Raw genomic sequence first — 14,241 nt, 5'->3', positions numbered from 1 at the left:
ATCAATTATTGTGCATTGTTATGCATCCATTGAACAGGAGAACTACTTTCCTGCTTGCTTTTGAGGTTTCGGTGTAATTATAACTTAAAGTCTGTCAAAACAACACTCCACAAACCCCCCCCCCCCCCCCCCCCCCCCCCCCCCCACACACACACACACATTAAGCACTTCTAAATCTCCCACTTAAAATTAATATTGCACACAAAAAAACACTAAACTTACAAATTAAAAGTTAAATAACTTTAAAATTAAATGACACTTTTTGGCATTTACTCTACCTTTTGAGTGTCATGGTTTCAAAGCATCCTGGGAAAGAAAAATCCCAGTGCAGTTTCAGTTAAATTTAAGTTTGTCTAAATAAAAATAAACTAGTTCATAAAAAAACTTAAAACAATGAAAAAATATTTTTTTTTAAATGATTTAAATTTTCCTTCTCATTTAGTATACACGGTTCTATGAATATGCAAATGAGCCCCGCCTCCACTCACTCACACCAGCTCAGACGTTGATGATCACACGTTTATCTGATTGGTTACAAGGTAGTTTGTGACCTTAGAAACACCAGCGATTTCAAACAGCGTTTTTGAGACTTTATTTGATTCTCTGCAGTTTTAAGGAGAAAATACTCAGCAATGGTGTTGACTTACGATTTTACACATGGTTTGTCTTAAAGCATATTAAAATTCTACATGACATACAAACAACATTAAAAGCTTGATTTTCACCACGGGAAATTTAAGGACATTTTTTAATAGATATTTTAGTTGCTGAATTGCAAAATTTCCCGGTTTTGAAATGAAATCTATTTGTGAAAGAGGTTGACACAAGGTATGTGCTATTACAGTAATTTTTATTTTAAAATGGTTAAAAGCTTTTATTTTGTAGCCATACAACGACTTTTGTTATGAAGCGCCGTGGCGTACTTTAATTTTGAAGGGGTGTGAAGGGCGGGGCGCTGAGAGACTTCCGGCTGGCCGAACACAGCGGCAGCAGCGCTGAGATCAGGGCGGATTCACAGAGTCTGTAGAAACATGGACGGTCAAGGCAGAAAAGTGGTGGTGTGTGACAACGGGACCGGGGTGAGTGTGAGACCGGACCTCATACGGCTCTGTCCGGTCTGAAGGATGTTTTATTTTGCGCTTGTGTGTGTTTAAATATCGACTTGCATGGGGAAGATGCAGCGGAACAGGAAGTGAACTGGTAGCACCTTATTTTTTACACTGTGACTGTGATTATCTGTGATTTAACGTTACACACGACCTGAAATGTGGAAATAACACCTGGCAAATGTTCAACAATCATAGATCACGATCTATAAATGGTTTTGCATGCGGATGTTCTAAAGGAGCTGTGTATATTTATTGACATGATTGACGTTTACAGCTATTTCGATTTATATTTTAATGAGGTCGCAGTGTGGGCATGCATTATTGATTAAATGACATGTCTGTGCACATTTATATCAATGATGCTTGAGTATCCGTGTCTGTAAAAGCAAAGATAAAGATGATCTCTAACTCACTTCCGAGTTTGTAATCTCACATCTGGCCGAGAGAGGAAGTGACATACGAGACAAGCCATAGGAACACATTCCATCATCATTCTCTCGCTGTTTTGATAACAAATGATAATGCTATGATAGTAAAATGATACACAAAGTTACTTCAAATTATATTATGGTGCATACCCTGTATTACCATAGTATTATATGTCGAGAAAAACACCATATTAAATGTCCAGAACAACATATTTTTATGGTAATGGTCCAAAAGGCATAATATCACCATAATAGTATACGTGTTCATATTTAGTGGTAAATGTTCCCAAAACATGCCATTATGTAGTACATGTCCAAAAGACATGTTATTGCCATAATACATACAAAATGTAAACATTACCCTGAGACAAAAGACTCAATAAAGTGATACTTTCTCAGCTGAACTTTAGGTTAGATGTGTTGCATTTTCAATGCATTTACTATGGCATATGTCGTTTAATTATTACGCATGATGACAACAGGTGAAACACCTAATTTTGTTGTTTGTCATGAAGTGTTGCAATGCGCATTTATGTTTCTGATAAATGTCTAGAAGCATCTTGATCTTTTCCTTTGTTTTTGGAAACTACTAGCTACTATTTTAACTACTTGCGGTCTTTCTTTCAGTCTGTATTATTATTAATATTTTGAATAGGAACAAAATTAAACATTTTCAATTTTAGTTTGAGTCATTTTGTTTGGTTATTTATTTAGTTTTAATTTAGGACTTAGTTTTAATAGTTAATAGTTTAATAGTTAGTTTTTTTCCTTCTGATTGGTGATATTTGTAATGACGTAACTCTGTCTTTCTGTCTTTCAGTTTGTGAAGTGCGGATATGCCGGCTCTAATTTCCCGGAGCACATTTTTCCAGCTCTGGTGGGGAGACCGATCATCCGCTCCACTGCCAAAGTGGGAAACATCGAGATCAAGGTAAAGTTTCCTCATTAAACGGCACCCTTAATCTTTCCCTACACTGACACATAATTAGGGCTCTGTTCCAATCACTCAGTGAGCTGCTTTGCTGTATACACCCTACACAGGCATCTGAACCTGAACATACGAGAGAACTACAGCCGACTGTCAGCTAGCATGCGTGTTCTTAGTCTGCGTGTAAATGAAGAAACTGTCTATTTCTGCAGATATATTCATCATTCAAAAAGGGAAACCAACGCTACAGGCTGCAGTTACACGAACCGTAAACAAAGCAGCGCATTCTTACCGTTTTGACTATCAGTCCTGCTGATCACTTTCTTTATTCCACTCCTCCTGTTAATATTAAAACATTTGCCCAGGAATACTCAGGTATGATGACGTAAAATAAGAACAGCCTTCTGTCTGTATAGTTTTGGCTTCTTTGCTTGCTGTTTTGCTATTGTTCTCATGCACGGGCTCGTTCACAAAGCTGAATAGCCAATCAGAGTTCTGTCTCTCACCGACGGCCCGGCGCCGACTCTACGATCCGACGGCGTCCGACTAGGAAAAAAATATTTTGGCCGACGCTCAAAAACTGCCCGATGGCCAATCGTCGGCTTGGTGTATCCCGGGCTTAAGGGTGTGTTAACACTTGTAGTTCGGTTCTCTTGGCTCGTTTGGTCCGGACCCAAATAATAATAATTTGTCCTGGTCCGCTTAGCACTCACATTGGCATTTCAACACCGAACCTAAAGGTATAGGGATTCGTTCACAACCTGATTGGTCGGCTTTAATGACATATTTTGCGACTGAACTTCTCGAACACAATGCGCTCGCTGTATGTGCATAGCCTCCTATGATGGTATTCTGACCAGCTGAGAACTCATGAAGAGCTTATAAAATGTGTACAAGCGTCAGGAATCCCTCCGTCTCGCGCACACACACACACCTGCTGCCAGGAGACGCGGTTCTGATGCCTGTGATGAGCAACATCTCGACTGTGAAGAGAAAACACAGGTGTGCTTGAGGATTCTGTCCTTTTTAGGGTCGCATCTTTGACATCATTTCCTGTTTAGGGTTGGTTTACATGTGTTTGGTCCGTGTTGTGTTCATATTTCAGTCGAACCGCACCAGAGTTGGTTTGGAGGCGGACAGAGACAAATCTTTTCAGCGTCTCGCTCCTCTTGTTTGATGCACCAGGTTTCAGATGGCAGCGTTCACACTTATTCAGACGAACCGCACTAACAGAACAATCACACCAGGGTTCGTTTTAATCCAAACAAACATACCAAGAGTGAACACAACCTAAGTGACATTAAAGTAACTAAAGCAGGGGTGTCCAATCCTTCTCCTGGAGGGCCACTCTCCAACCCCAAATAAACAGCTGAACCAGCTAGTCAAGCTCTTACTAGGCATACTAGAAACTTCCAGGCAGTGTTGAGTTAAGTTAGAGCTATGTTTCCATCCACCTATTTTTATGTATATTGCAAAAAACACGAGATGTGCATAAAAAATGTATGCTCAAATTGTTTTATCCGCTAAGAAAACATGCGCATAAACTACAATGGAAACCCATTTACCAAATAAATTCCTCGATGCAAATCAAAAAAGACTTGACTGTGTGATGGTATGGTATAACTGTCAAATAATTTATCATATGCAAAAATTATTTACAACGGATTATTATTTACAATGATCTCCTACTGCATCAACGTACATTTTTCTTAGTGATATTTAGCGCCAGTTTATCATGAATTTAGATTTTTTTCTCTTCAGCTCACTGGATGGAAACGCTGTTTTATTCGCAAATGTTTAGTGTGATATTCCAATTTTACGTTTTTTTAAAGTTAAATTCGCAACTTTGGATGGATTCATAGCTATTTTCTGTAGGTATCGTAAGACCTTTTGGAACAGCCTACATGTCAAGTGCACATTTATGATGCTTTTAGATGCTGCCTAACTAGACTTCGAATCAGAGGTTGGAAATTGTCATTCTACATATTTCAAAGAAACACCATGGTGTTATTTTGTAAGAAACCGCTACTTGTGTAACTTCCCGCTTGAGTTGAAGTTCCTGCTGAGTGTTTTTCAGTAGGACTGGAGCCCACATGAGTTGTGAGATTGGTTTTATGGGTTTCTCTGATTGAAAATAATAATAATAATACTCTTTCAGAGAAAATCCAGAAATATTGTATATTTATTATTGTCAAAGGAGGTAGTTTTAGGCATGTCACCAACGCTTAGTCCTGGTCCTGGACACTTTTTTAGCTACAAACACATTGTGATTTTTGGGATAAGTGACAAGTGGTCGGTATTTTTAAAGCTACACGGTGTTATTTTTAAGTTGATTCTTAGCAACAACAAAAAAACTTTGTTCTTTCAAAAAAATCAAAAATCGCACCTATTCTCGAGGAAATGTAACAAAGTTGCTAAGGAAGCGAAATACAGAATTAAAACAACGTTGTTTTCCTGATCGCTGATGTTAGCAATGAAATGGTACTAAAATAACGAAAACGTAAAACTGTTATTCGTTTTACATAGAGGTCATAACCTACATGTTAAGTGATTAAATAAATAAATGCAATTTGTAATAGTTTTCTAAAGTAACCTCATCAGTTGAAGGAACTCTGATGAACGGAGTCGAACTGGAAGCAATGTTAATCTTGGAATAGTACGGCCACCGTAGGATTTACAATTTCACTGCTATATGGGAGAAAATCTTACACAGTGTAGCTTTAACATATATAATTTTTTATACCACACTACATTATAAGTTGATATATGTATTCGTTTTTTTACACTTTCTATTTAGCTCAATCATGTAGGGGAACAGTTTTTTTTTATTTATTTTTTTAAGCCTTTTTCTAAAAGTAGTCTTCAAATAAACAAGGGATTTTATTTCACACTATTATGAAAAATCTGGTTCCTAAATTCCATAATTCTCTACCCTCTTTTTTTTAATAAGAAACATGTATATTCTTGGGCAAATAAGACAGCATGTCATGTAGTTAAGTTGAAATTTTATTAATGTTACGTTACTTGTGATCAGTTTTGTTTTTGTTTGCACTGTTCCTGTTTGCTTGAGTTCCTAGTTAGTTTCCCTGGCTGTTCATTAGTTTCCACACACCAGTTTCTGTTCCCTGTGTATTTAAGCCTGGAGTTCTTTCTTTTTATTGTCTATCAATGGGAACATGGTTGGGTTTGTTTCCCATGATCCTACAATCTCCTGAGTATTGTTTAGATTTAAACACAATGTTATTAACACACACACACACACACACACACACACACACACACACACACACACACACACACACACACACACACATATATATAAAAATATATATATATATATATATATATATAGTTTTCTAAAGTAACCTCATCCTATATATACATACATATACAAAGTATCTCAAAAAACATGGCCGCCATCGGCCAATGAAATACACTCTAGGTCAATAATTATTGAAAAAAAAATTGAACTTTGGCATTTGCATGGCTATATTATCTATATTATCTGTTTTGGCTGTAAATGGTGTTTTCCATCTATTATTTAAGTGGTTACAGGCTTGCTAAAGAAAATAATACCTTTTTACGCATGTTCTTAAAGGCCTTAAAGCGCTTGAACCACGTTAGTTGCGCTATATAATATATATATATATGTATATATAATGAATGTTTGTGTGTGTATGTGTGTGTATATATATATATATATATATATATATATATATATGTATACGTGTATAAATAAGTCAATATGTTGTTTGAAAAAATATTTACTAGCTCTTTACCTCGATTTGGTCTGTCAACTCCTTCAGTAATAATCTACACCGTCAGAGATTTTTGTTCATTTTTAAAGAAATAATTTATTCATATATGAATACATTATTTCTTTAAAAATGAACAAAAATCTCTGACAGAGTAGATTATTACTGAAGGAGTTGATTTTTTTGAAAAATATTTTTTCAAACAACATATTGACTTATTTTAACTAATATTAAATGTATGGATTCAAAACCATGATAAAGCAAAGAATCTGGATTATTATAGTTAACTAAAACGTAAAACAAAAGTTATATTTTTAGTTATATAGTTATAAAAATATATTTTTTTTTAGCTAGTTGCCAAGGCTTTGATGTACTAAAATAAAAATGAACCATATTGACAAAAAATTACTTAAATTAACTACAATTAAATAGAAAATATAAAGACAAAAACTGACTTGAAATGTTAACAAAAGAAACTATAAATATGCTAAAATTACACTGCAATGAATGCCCTGAATATACAGGTTTTCTTTTTTTATGAGTTTTGAATATAAGGCATGTTGTGGCACTTATTTGAAGAGTGATAAGAGCGCTGATCCTGCATCGGTTTACATCAGTTACTCTCCTGTTCACTCTTTCTGTCCTGTGTTCCTATAGGTTTGTAGACGGATGGTAAGTGTTTGTATGGCTGTGAGTTTGACTCTCTCAGCCTATCAAGAGCTGCTACCAGTTTGATCAAAACTAACTAAAAGTTCTTCTCACTAACCCCGATGAAATGATCTTGCTTGTATGTGAGCGATGTTTTACATTACCCAGAATGCACTGCTGTGTCTAAAGAGGATATACAGGGTTCATGCTTAGAAAACCTGGAAATATCCGGTTCAAGGCAAAAATTAATTTACAAAAGTGCTTTTAATGTTTTTGCTGTCAGAAGAGTTTCATTAGTCAACTCATGAGTGAATTTCATAAAATACATAGATGGAATGAAATTACTAGTTTATTTTCCCATCTAACACTTAATTAATCTTTCAACATGGACAAAGATAAGATAACATGGCATTGAGCCTACTGACCTTTGACCTCTCCTCTGTGCCCTGCAGGATCTAATGGTGGGCGACGAGGCGAGCGAGCTGCGCTCCATGCTGGAGGTGAACTACCCGATGGAGAACGGGATCGTGAGGAACTGGGACGATATGAAGCACCTGTGGGACTACACCTTCGGCCCCGAGAAGCTCAACATCGACTCGCGAAACTGCAAGATCCTGCTCACCGAGCCGCCCATGAACCCCACCAAGAACCGAGAGAAGATCATCGAGGTTTGTTGCAGTATACTATACCTCTGATGGGCCTCACTGAGGTTTGTGATGATGGGATTTATTTTGAACCCTCTTTTCCCTCTCTTTAGGTGATGTTTGAGACCTATCAGTTCTCAGGGGTTTATATCGCCATCCAGGCCGTGCTCACGCTTTACGCTCAAGGTACTGAACCTGCCAATGGGCTTTAACCAGAGGCAAGAACTGCTGACGATTACCAAACGTTAGTTTCTTTACAACAACATGCACTGATGATTATAGAGACAGAAAAAGACAGTAAGGAAGTTAATGGAGCCATTTTTGATTTCATGTTGATTCTAATGGTTAGAATGAAAATATTAAAATGTAAAATGTATAAAACATTGGCAAATAAAAAATATTATATATTAAATATCATATAAAAAAGTACTAAATATTAGAAATATTAAATACAACATATAAATATAATGTTATATATATTATATATATATAAATAAACAGTAAACCGTAATAAACATAATGAATGCATGAATATAAAATGAATAGTAAATATTTAAGGTATATTATACAAAATAATAAAAAGTTATATATAGTAATAAATATATATTAAATTTATAAATATAAATAATTGAATAATAAATCTATAATATTTAAAAAACTAAATTAAAATTAGTAAATAAAATGAATAAATACAATACAAATAAATATGAAATATATTATATAATATGTAAAAATGATAGTTAAATACTATTAAACACAATATAATATATAAAATAAATATAATAGATATTAAATACGACATATAAATATTAAATATAAAATAACAAATATATAAAGCACAATGAAAAATGAAACTTGTTGATGTTTGTGATGAATGTCGTGTGCAGGTCTGCTGACGGGTGTGGTGGTGGACTCTGGTGACGGTGTCACTCATATTTGTCCAGTGTACGAAGGCTTTTCTCTTCCTCATCTCACGCGCCGTCTGGACATCGCTGGAAGAGACATCACGCGCTACCTCATCAAGGTACATCTCTCTATCTCTGTCTCTATCTCACTCGTTTTCATCAGTCTCATTCAATCCAGTCCAAATACTTTGTGTAAATATTACCATATCAGTAAGAAGCTTCTGTCTGAGAAAGTTAACGAGTCCGCTCAATATGTCAGTCTAGTGTGTATTGTAATCACCATGTTTGTGTTCTTAACATACATAAATAGATTTTTCGCACATTTTGTTTTTAATAGTTCTGTTTTCAGTTAACTATAGCAACACTGTAGTCAACTATAAATAAGCTTTCATAGGTGGCTTCCACAGAGAAATGTTCAGGCTGATTGTAACGCTCTCGGTGTGTCTCCAGCTGTTGTTGTTGAGAGGTTACGCCTTCAACCACTCGGCGGACTTCGAGACGGTGAGGATGATGAAGGAGAAGCTGTGTTACGTGGGCTATAACATCGAGCAGGAGCAGAAGCTTGCGCTGGAGACCACCGTGCTGGTGGAGTCTTACACGGTACATATCTGCTCCATAATCTAGTGAGCATTTTAAGATATAATAAACCTCAATCTCAATGGTAGACTGGAACTATAGGGCCGGCCGGCTTCTGAGATGCTTTGTTTTGGCAGTAGTTGTAGACAGCATTGCCACTAGAGGGCAGCAGCAGCGAGTAGAACTGACCGTGTGACTCGCTGTGTTTGCAGCTGCCGGACGGTAGACTGATTAAAGTGGGCGGCGAGCGCTTCGAGGCTCCTGAAGCTCTGTTCCAGCCTCACCTCATCAATGTGGAGGGAGTGGGTGTAGCCGAACTGCTCTTCAACACCATCCAGGCAGCCGACATCGACACCAGGTCACTTCGGATGCACTGATATACTTATAACCTAATATATATTACATGTTATATTTTTATTTGTGTCAAATATTATACTATTTGTATACATTTTTGTCTCAGGCTGCGTTTTACAAACACATCTAATATAAAAAAAACATAATAATTTAAAAAATGTAAATAAGTTTTAAAGTAATACACATTAAATATATAATTAGTGTATAATTTTATAGTTACACATTTTTTTATAATGTTGATAATATTTTATAATTATGATTTTCTCATTTTTAGGATATATTAATATATTTTTTTTATGATATTTATCTGTTACTATGTATTATATATGGATTTATTATATAGTATTACATATTATGTTACATATTATATATTTTGTATAATATTATCATTTTTATACTTGTTTTGTAAAAATAGATAATAAATTGTTAGACTTTTTTAGTATTTTAAATAAGTTTTAAAATACTAAACATCAAATATATAATTAGTATATGTGTATTTATAGTATTTAATAATGTTAATAATATTTGATAATTATAATATTGTCATTCTTAGGTCTAATATTATATCTTTAAATTATATTTATATCTTTATCGGTTACAATGTATGATATTTTTAAATATCAAATAATATAGCATATTATCTATTACATATATCTTATATATTGTCAAATATTATCTTATTTTTATACTTTTTTGTCTCAGGCTGTGTTTTACAAACCCATCATGTAATATCTTTGGAAAAAAAATAGATAATAAACTGTTAGTATTTTTTTAGTATTTTAAATAAGTTTTAAAATACTACACACAAAATCTATGATTCTATACTATTACTTTTGTATAATTTTAATAATATGTAATAATGTTAATTATATGTAATAATAATAATATTATGGTTATTATATATATATTTTTGTGTACATGTGTATACACACTTATATTTGACTGTCTTTATTCCAGGGCTGAGTTTTACAAACACATTGTTTTGTCGGGCGGTTCTACGATGTATCCCGGTCTGCCGTCCCGTCTGGAGCGCGAGCTCAAGCAGCTGTACCTCGAGAGAGTCCTCAAGGGAGACGTCGACAAGCTTTCGGTACCAAAAACACCTCAACAACAACAACTACTTACATCTAAGACAGACTTGCTCTAGAATACAGGCATCCTAAAAACCTGATTGTGACCACTAGCAATTTGCAATTTCTTTTTTCGATTCGTTGAGATTATCAATGGACTGTGATGTCAGATATTAACTCATTTAACTAACTTTAAAAAACTAAACTCCCTCTGATTTTGGGACGTTTTTACATTTTGGGGACATTTTTACTTTTTTCCCCTAACCTTGAGAAAGTAACTGCAGGTGCACTAAACCGATAACAATAAAGTATAATCGCATGTCAAATATTAGCCATTTTGAAATGGATGAATCACTACCGGAGCGTTTTTGCCTCTGTATCATAAATATCCAGAGCGATTTTTACAATTTCTAACTTTTATTAGTAATGATTTTGCACATATATTTTACTGATTCTGTCGTCTTTTGTCTTTCTGTAGAAGTTTAAGATCCGCATCGAGGATCCTCCACGCCGCAAACACATGGTGTTTTTAGGAGGAGCGGTGCTGGCCGACATCATGAAAGACAAAGACAACTTCTGGTTGACCAGAGAGGAGTACCAGGAGAAGGGCATGCGTGTTCTGGAGAAGCTAGGCGTCACCGTTAGATAAATCACACACACACACCACACACACATGCACACAAAACATTACACACTTGCACTCACACTCACAGGGTGGCATTTTGGCAGCGTAAACACAGAGGTTTCCGGCAGTTTTTTGCGGACATACTTGAGAACAACGATCAAATACTTGAACTTCCTTTGCAATCCAAAAACGCGCTTAATTTTTTTTACGACATTCCAAATGTAAAGGTCCGTATCACTGCTGCACAACACGAGACGAAAAAACGAAATGTTTGTTTTGCTCACGAAACCACCCGTTTATGCTGCCAAAATGAATCCTCTAATCCAATGCATCCACCATATCATGACCTTCTGTTTGTTTTGAGTCCCGTCTGTCTCACGAATTCACATCGACCTTAATGAAGAGGAACATCGCTCTAAAAAGAGTAACAGGAGGATGTTGTGTATGTAAACGGACAAAACAATAAAAATATGTATTTTTAAAAAAGTTTCTTTGTTACAAAAAAAAAGTTTTGTAATGAGGATAAAAAATCGCTGCAGCCAATTTGCTAATAAAAATGATAAAGAATATAAGAATTGTGGCCGATGGTATCAAACACATAGACGTTCATCCGAAGGCAGATTGCTTTTGCTGAAACGCCTACTTTCTATCTTACTATCTCTGTCTTTAATCTCTCGGTGTGTGCGTTTCATTATTGGATGTGCTCTTCTCCTGATGCCCTGAAAATAGCGAGAGAAAACTAGATAACATTTGAAGAGAGTTCTTTAGTCAAATATCATTGCTGAGGACGCTTTAAATGCAGCGTTAGTCTGCCTTATTTCAGTAATGAAAATCTTCATTTGGAAGTCTTTAAATATAGACTCTCTGTTCATGTCATTCCACCTGTGGTTCCAGGATCACTTATTCCTTTCAGTCTAAAGGACCTTCATAAACAATAGTAGTATCAATATCAGACTCCATTTGAAATGTTCTGCCGCATGTTTAGCATACAGTTATGCTAAACATAGCATATGCAGCCTTATTTCTGCATTGGGCTGGGTGAATCCCTTGAACCACCACCCCCCACCCCCAAATTCTTGTTACCGTTTATGCTAAAAAGAAAATATCATTACCAAAATGCATAAAAAATCAAAATTTTTGTTACCGTAATGCAAAAACTGCATTGTCATTACCGTAATGCAAAAACTGCATTGTCATTACCGTAATGCAATTTTGTTTGTAGCATAAAATGAGATTGTTTTTTGTTGTACTGCCTTTTATGCTGATCTAAATGCAATAATAATTGTATTACTCTATTTGTACTGTGATACAGTAAATGACGGTAATGAGGATATAATAAGAATCACCATCTTGTAGAATAATGGGAATTACAAAACATCTGGAAGTAAAATGTTCATGTACATTATGTTAATGAGTTTGGGAGGTGAATGAAATGTCACAATACCCCCCCCCCCCCCCCCCCCCCCAAAAAAAAAGATTGTAAAAAAGGGATAAGCAAATGTAATTGTGATTTGCTTTTTTTTTTTTTTTTGATTCTGGGAGTCAAGTGAGATTCACACATGGAGAATCGGCCGTAAAACAGTGTGTTTTGTGGCAGCTCATGCATGTTTCACACACGTGCATAACCTTGTGTCGCATATTCTATTGCAATAACCCTGCATCCTTTTCATCAACTCATTTATTTCGTGTTCTAACGAGTCTCAATCGTGTTTCGCTCCCCGGAGGAACCTCACGATTGTTCACATTCTCTACTTTTTTTCTTATCGTTTTGTTTTTGCGTTCATGTTTTTTTCTTCTTTGCCTATTGGTTGCCGGGTCATTGTCGTGTCTTCTCTGCATCTAATAGTCGGGGAACGAAGGGTCTCGCTGACGCCCGATGGGTGTTTATGGGTGTCAGTCGCTTCACTCCCAGACCGAAGGCAGCCATGATGTAACGGTTTACTGCTTGTTTGTAATATGAACGACATAATAATGGTGGTATTGTTAATGATGTTGATCATTTTTAGTGTTTGTATTCGTGACAGCTGTTTGGCAGCTGGATCAGTGATGTTTCTGTGTTTGGCTTCGGGTTTGAACACATTCAGACTCCTCACATGGAATAAACCATGTGACGACTCCTTTGATTTCACGCATTCTTCAAGTGCCAAGTCTGGGTATTGTAGTCTTTTTGTTTGTTTTTGTTTGTTTTCTGCCTTTTTGTTTTGTTTGTAGCGTACTGCCTGACCACTGATTTGAATAAAGAAAATTGATAACTCAACCGTTAAAGTGAGTCTTTTAAACCGACTGAAACCAGTGCTGTTCAGTGTGTGTGAGAGAGAAAGAGAAAGAGAGACAGTCATTTTTCTTCATATGTGGCATGTAACTATGGAAGCGCACAAGGAATGGCTGGTTGCCATGTAGATGTGCTGTAAACAAGCAGTGTCTTTTCTCTCAGTTCATCTATTAAAATTGTATTTTACAGTACCAGTCTCTGACACACATGCTCATTATTTATTCATGCTTTTATCCATATTTTAGGTTCTAAAATGTGTAGGCAAAATTCCATTCATTGTTTACACACACACACACACACACACACACACACAACGAACCCCTTAAACACTTACAAGGTCTCCGTGTGGATCATACCAGCTGTTGTCAGACTGCTTATACATACAAAAATATCACTGGATTATTACAAATAATGGCAAAAGGAATGTTTGTAAATGTAAACTGACATTTCCTACTCACACACTACAGCAAAAGATATAAATAACTGGATTAAAACCATTTTTTGGTGAAAATACTAACGTCCCTAATACTTTAGCACAGTACTATAAATAAATATATATATATATATATACACACACACACACTTTGTTATAATATAATTGGTAAATCAACATATTCTGAGCTTAAATATTTTTACAAATATTGTCTTTTCTATCACTTTTATGTCTCTTTCTTCTCACAAAATACTTTATGCAACATCAAAAAAAAAACACTAAATACTAAATGTCTGTTTGTTTGTTTTATCTGGTAAGTAACCACATTGTGATTGTGTAGTCAGCCGGTCAATATCACTTCTTGCAATAATGCCAGGTTGACCGTACATTATCCCTAAATATTTAAAACACATGTATGCATGCATATGTGCTTTTCTTTTTCAGCCTCTCTCTGTCTCTTGGGTCGTCTGGGCTGGATGCATATACAATTAAAG

General features: G+C 35.5%; 1 protein-coding gene across 1 annotated transcript; it reads left to right on the top strand.

The window, feature by feature from the left end:
• The first annotated feature begins 926 nt into the window (after nucleotides 1–926).
• Nucleotides 927–13,299, top strand: actr2a (actin related protein 2a). Its single transcript, XM_077246068.1, has 9 exons — nucleotides 927–1,079; nucleotides 2,358–2,468; nucleotides 7,321–7,536; nucleotides 7,626–7,698; nucleotides 8,400–8,536; nucleotides 8,868–9,017; nucleotides 9,206–9,351; nucleotides 10,305–10,437; nucleotides 10,896–13,299. Exons 1-9 carry the CDS (start codon nucleotides 1,032–1,034, stop codon nucleotides 11,064–11,066), a joined length of 1,185 nt encoding a protein of 394 aa, XP_077102183.1. The 5' UTR covers nucleotides 927–1,031; the 3' UTR covers nucleotides 11,067–13,299.
• Nucleotides 13,300–14,241: the final 942 nt, after the last annotated feature.

This window comes from Siphateles boraxobius, unplaced genomic scaffold, assembly GCF_051911475.1.
Source record: "Siphateles boraxobius isolate OS27281-9 unplaced genomic scaffold, OSU_SipBor_1 29, whole genome shotgun sequence".
NCBI lineage: Eukaryota > Metazoa > Chordata > Actinopteri > Cypriniformes > Leuciscidae > Siphateles > Siphateles boraxobius.
The sequence above is the reverse complement of the archived record's forward strand: the minus strand, read 5'-3'. Positions and strand labels throughout refer to the sequence as shown.

Excerpts from the sequence above, each read along its gene's own strand:
- actr2a (XM_077246068.1), top strand. The coding sequence starts at position 1,032 with ATGGACGGTCAAGGCAGAAAAGTGGTGGTGTGTGACAACGGGACCGGG. Across the intron at positions 9,018-9,205 it reads TGCTGGTGGAGTCTTACACG|CTGCCGGACGGTAGACTGAT; the intron begins GTACATATCTGC and ends CTGTGTTTGCAG. Across the intron at positions 9,352-10,304 it reads GCAGCCGACATCGACACCAG|GGCTGAGTTTTACAAACACA; the intron begins GTCACTTCGGAT and ends TCTTTATTCCAG.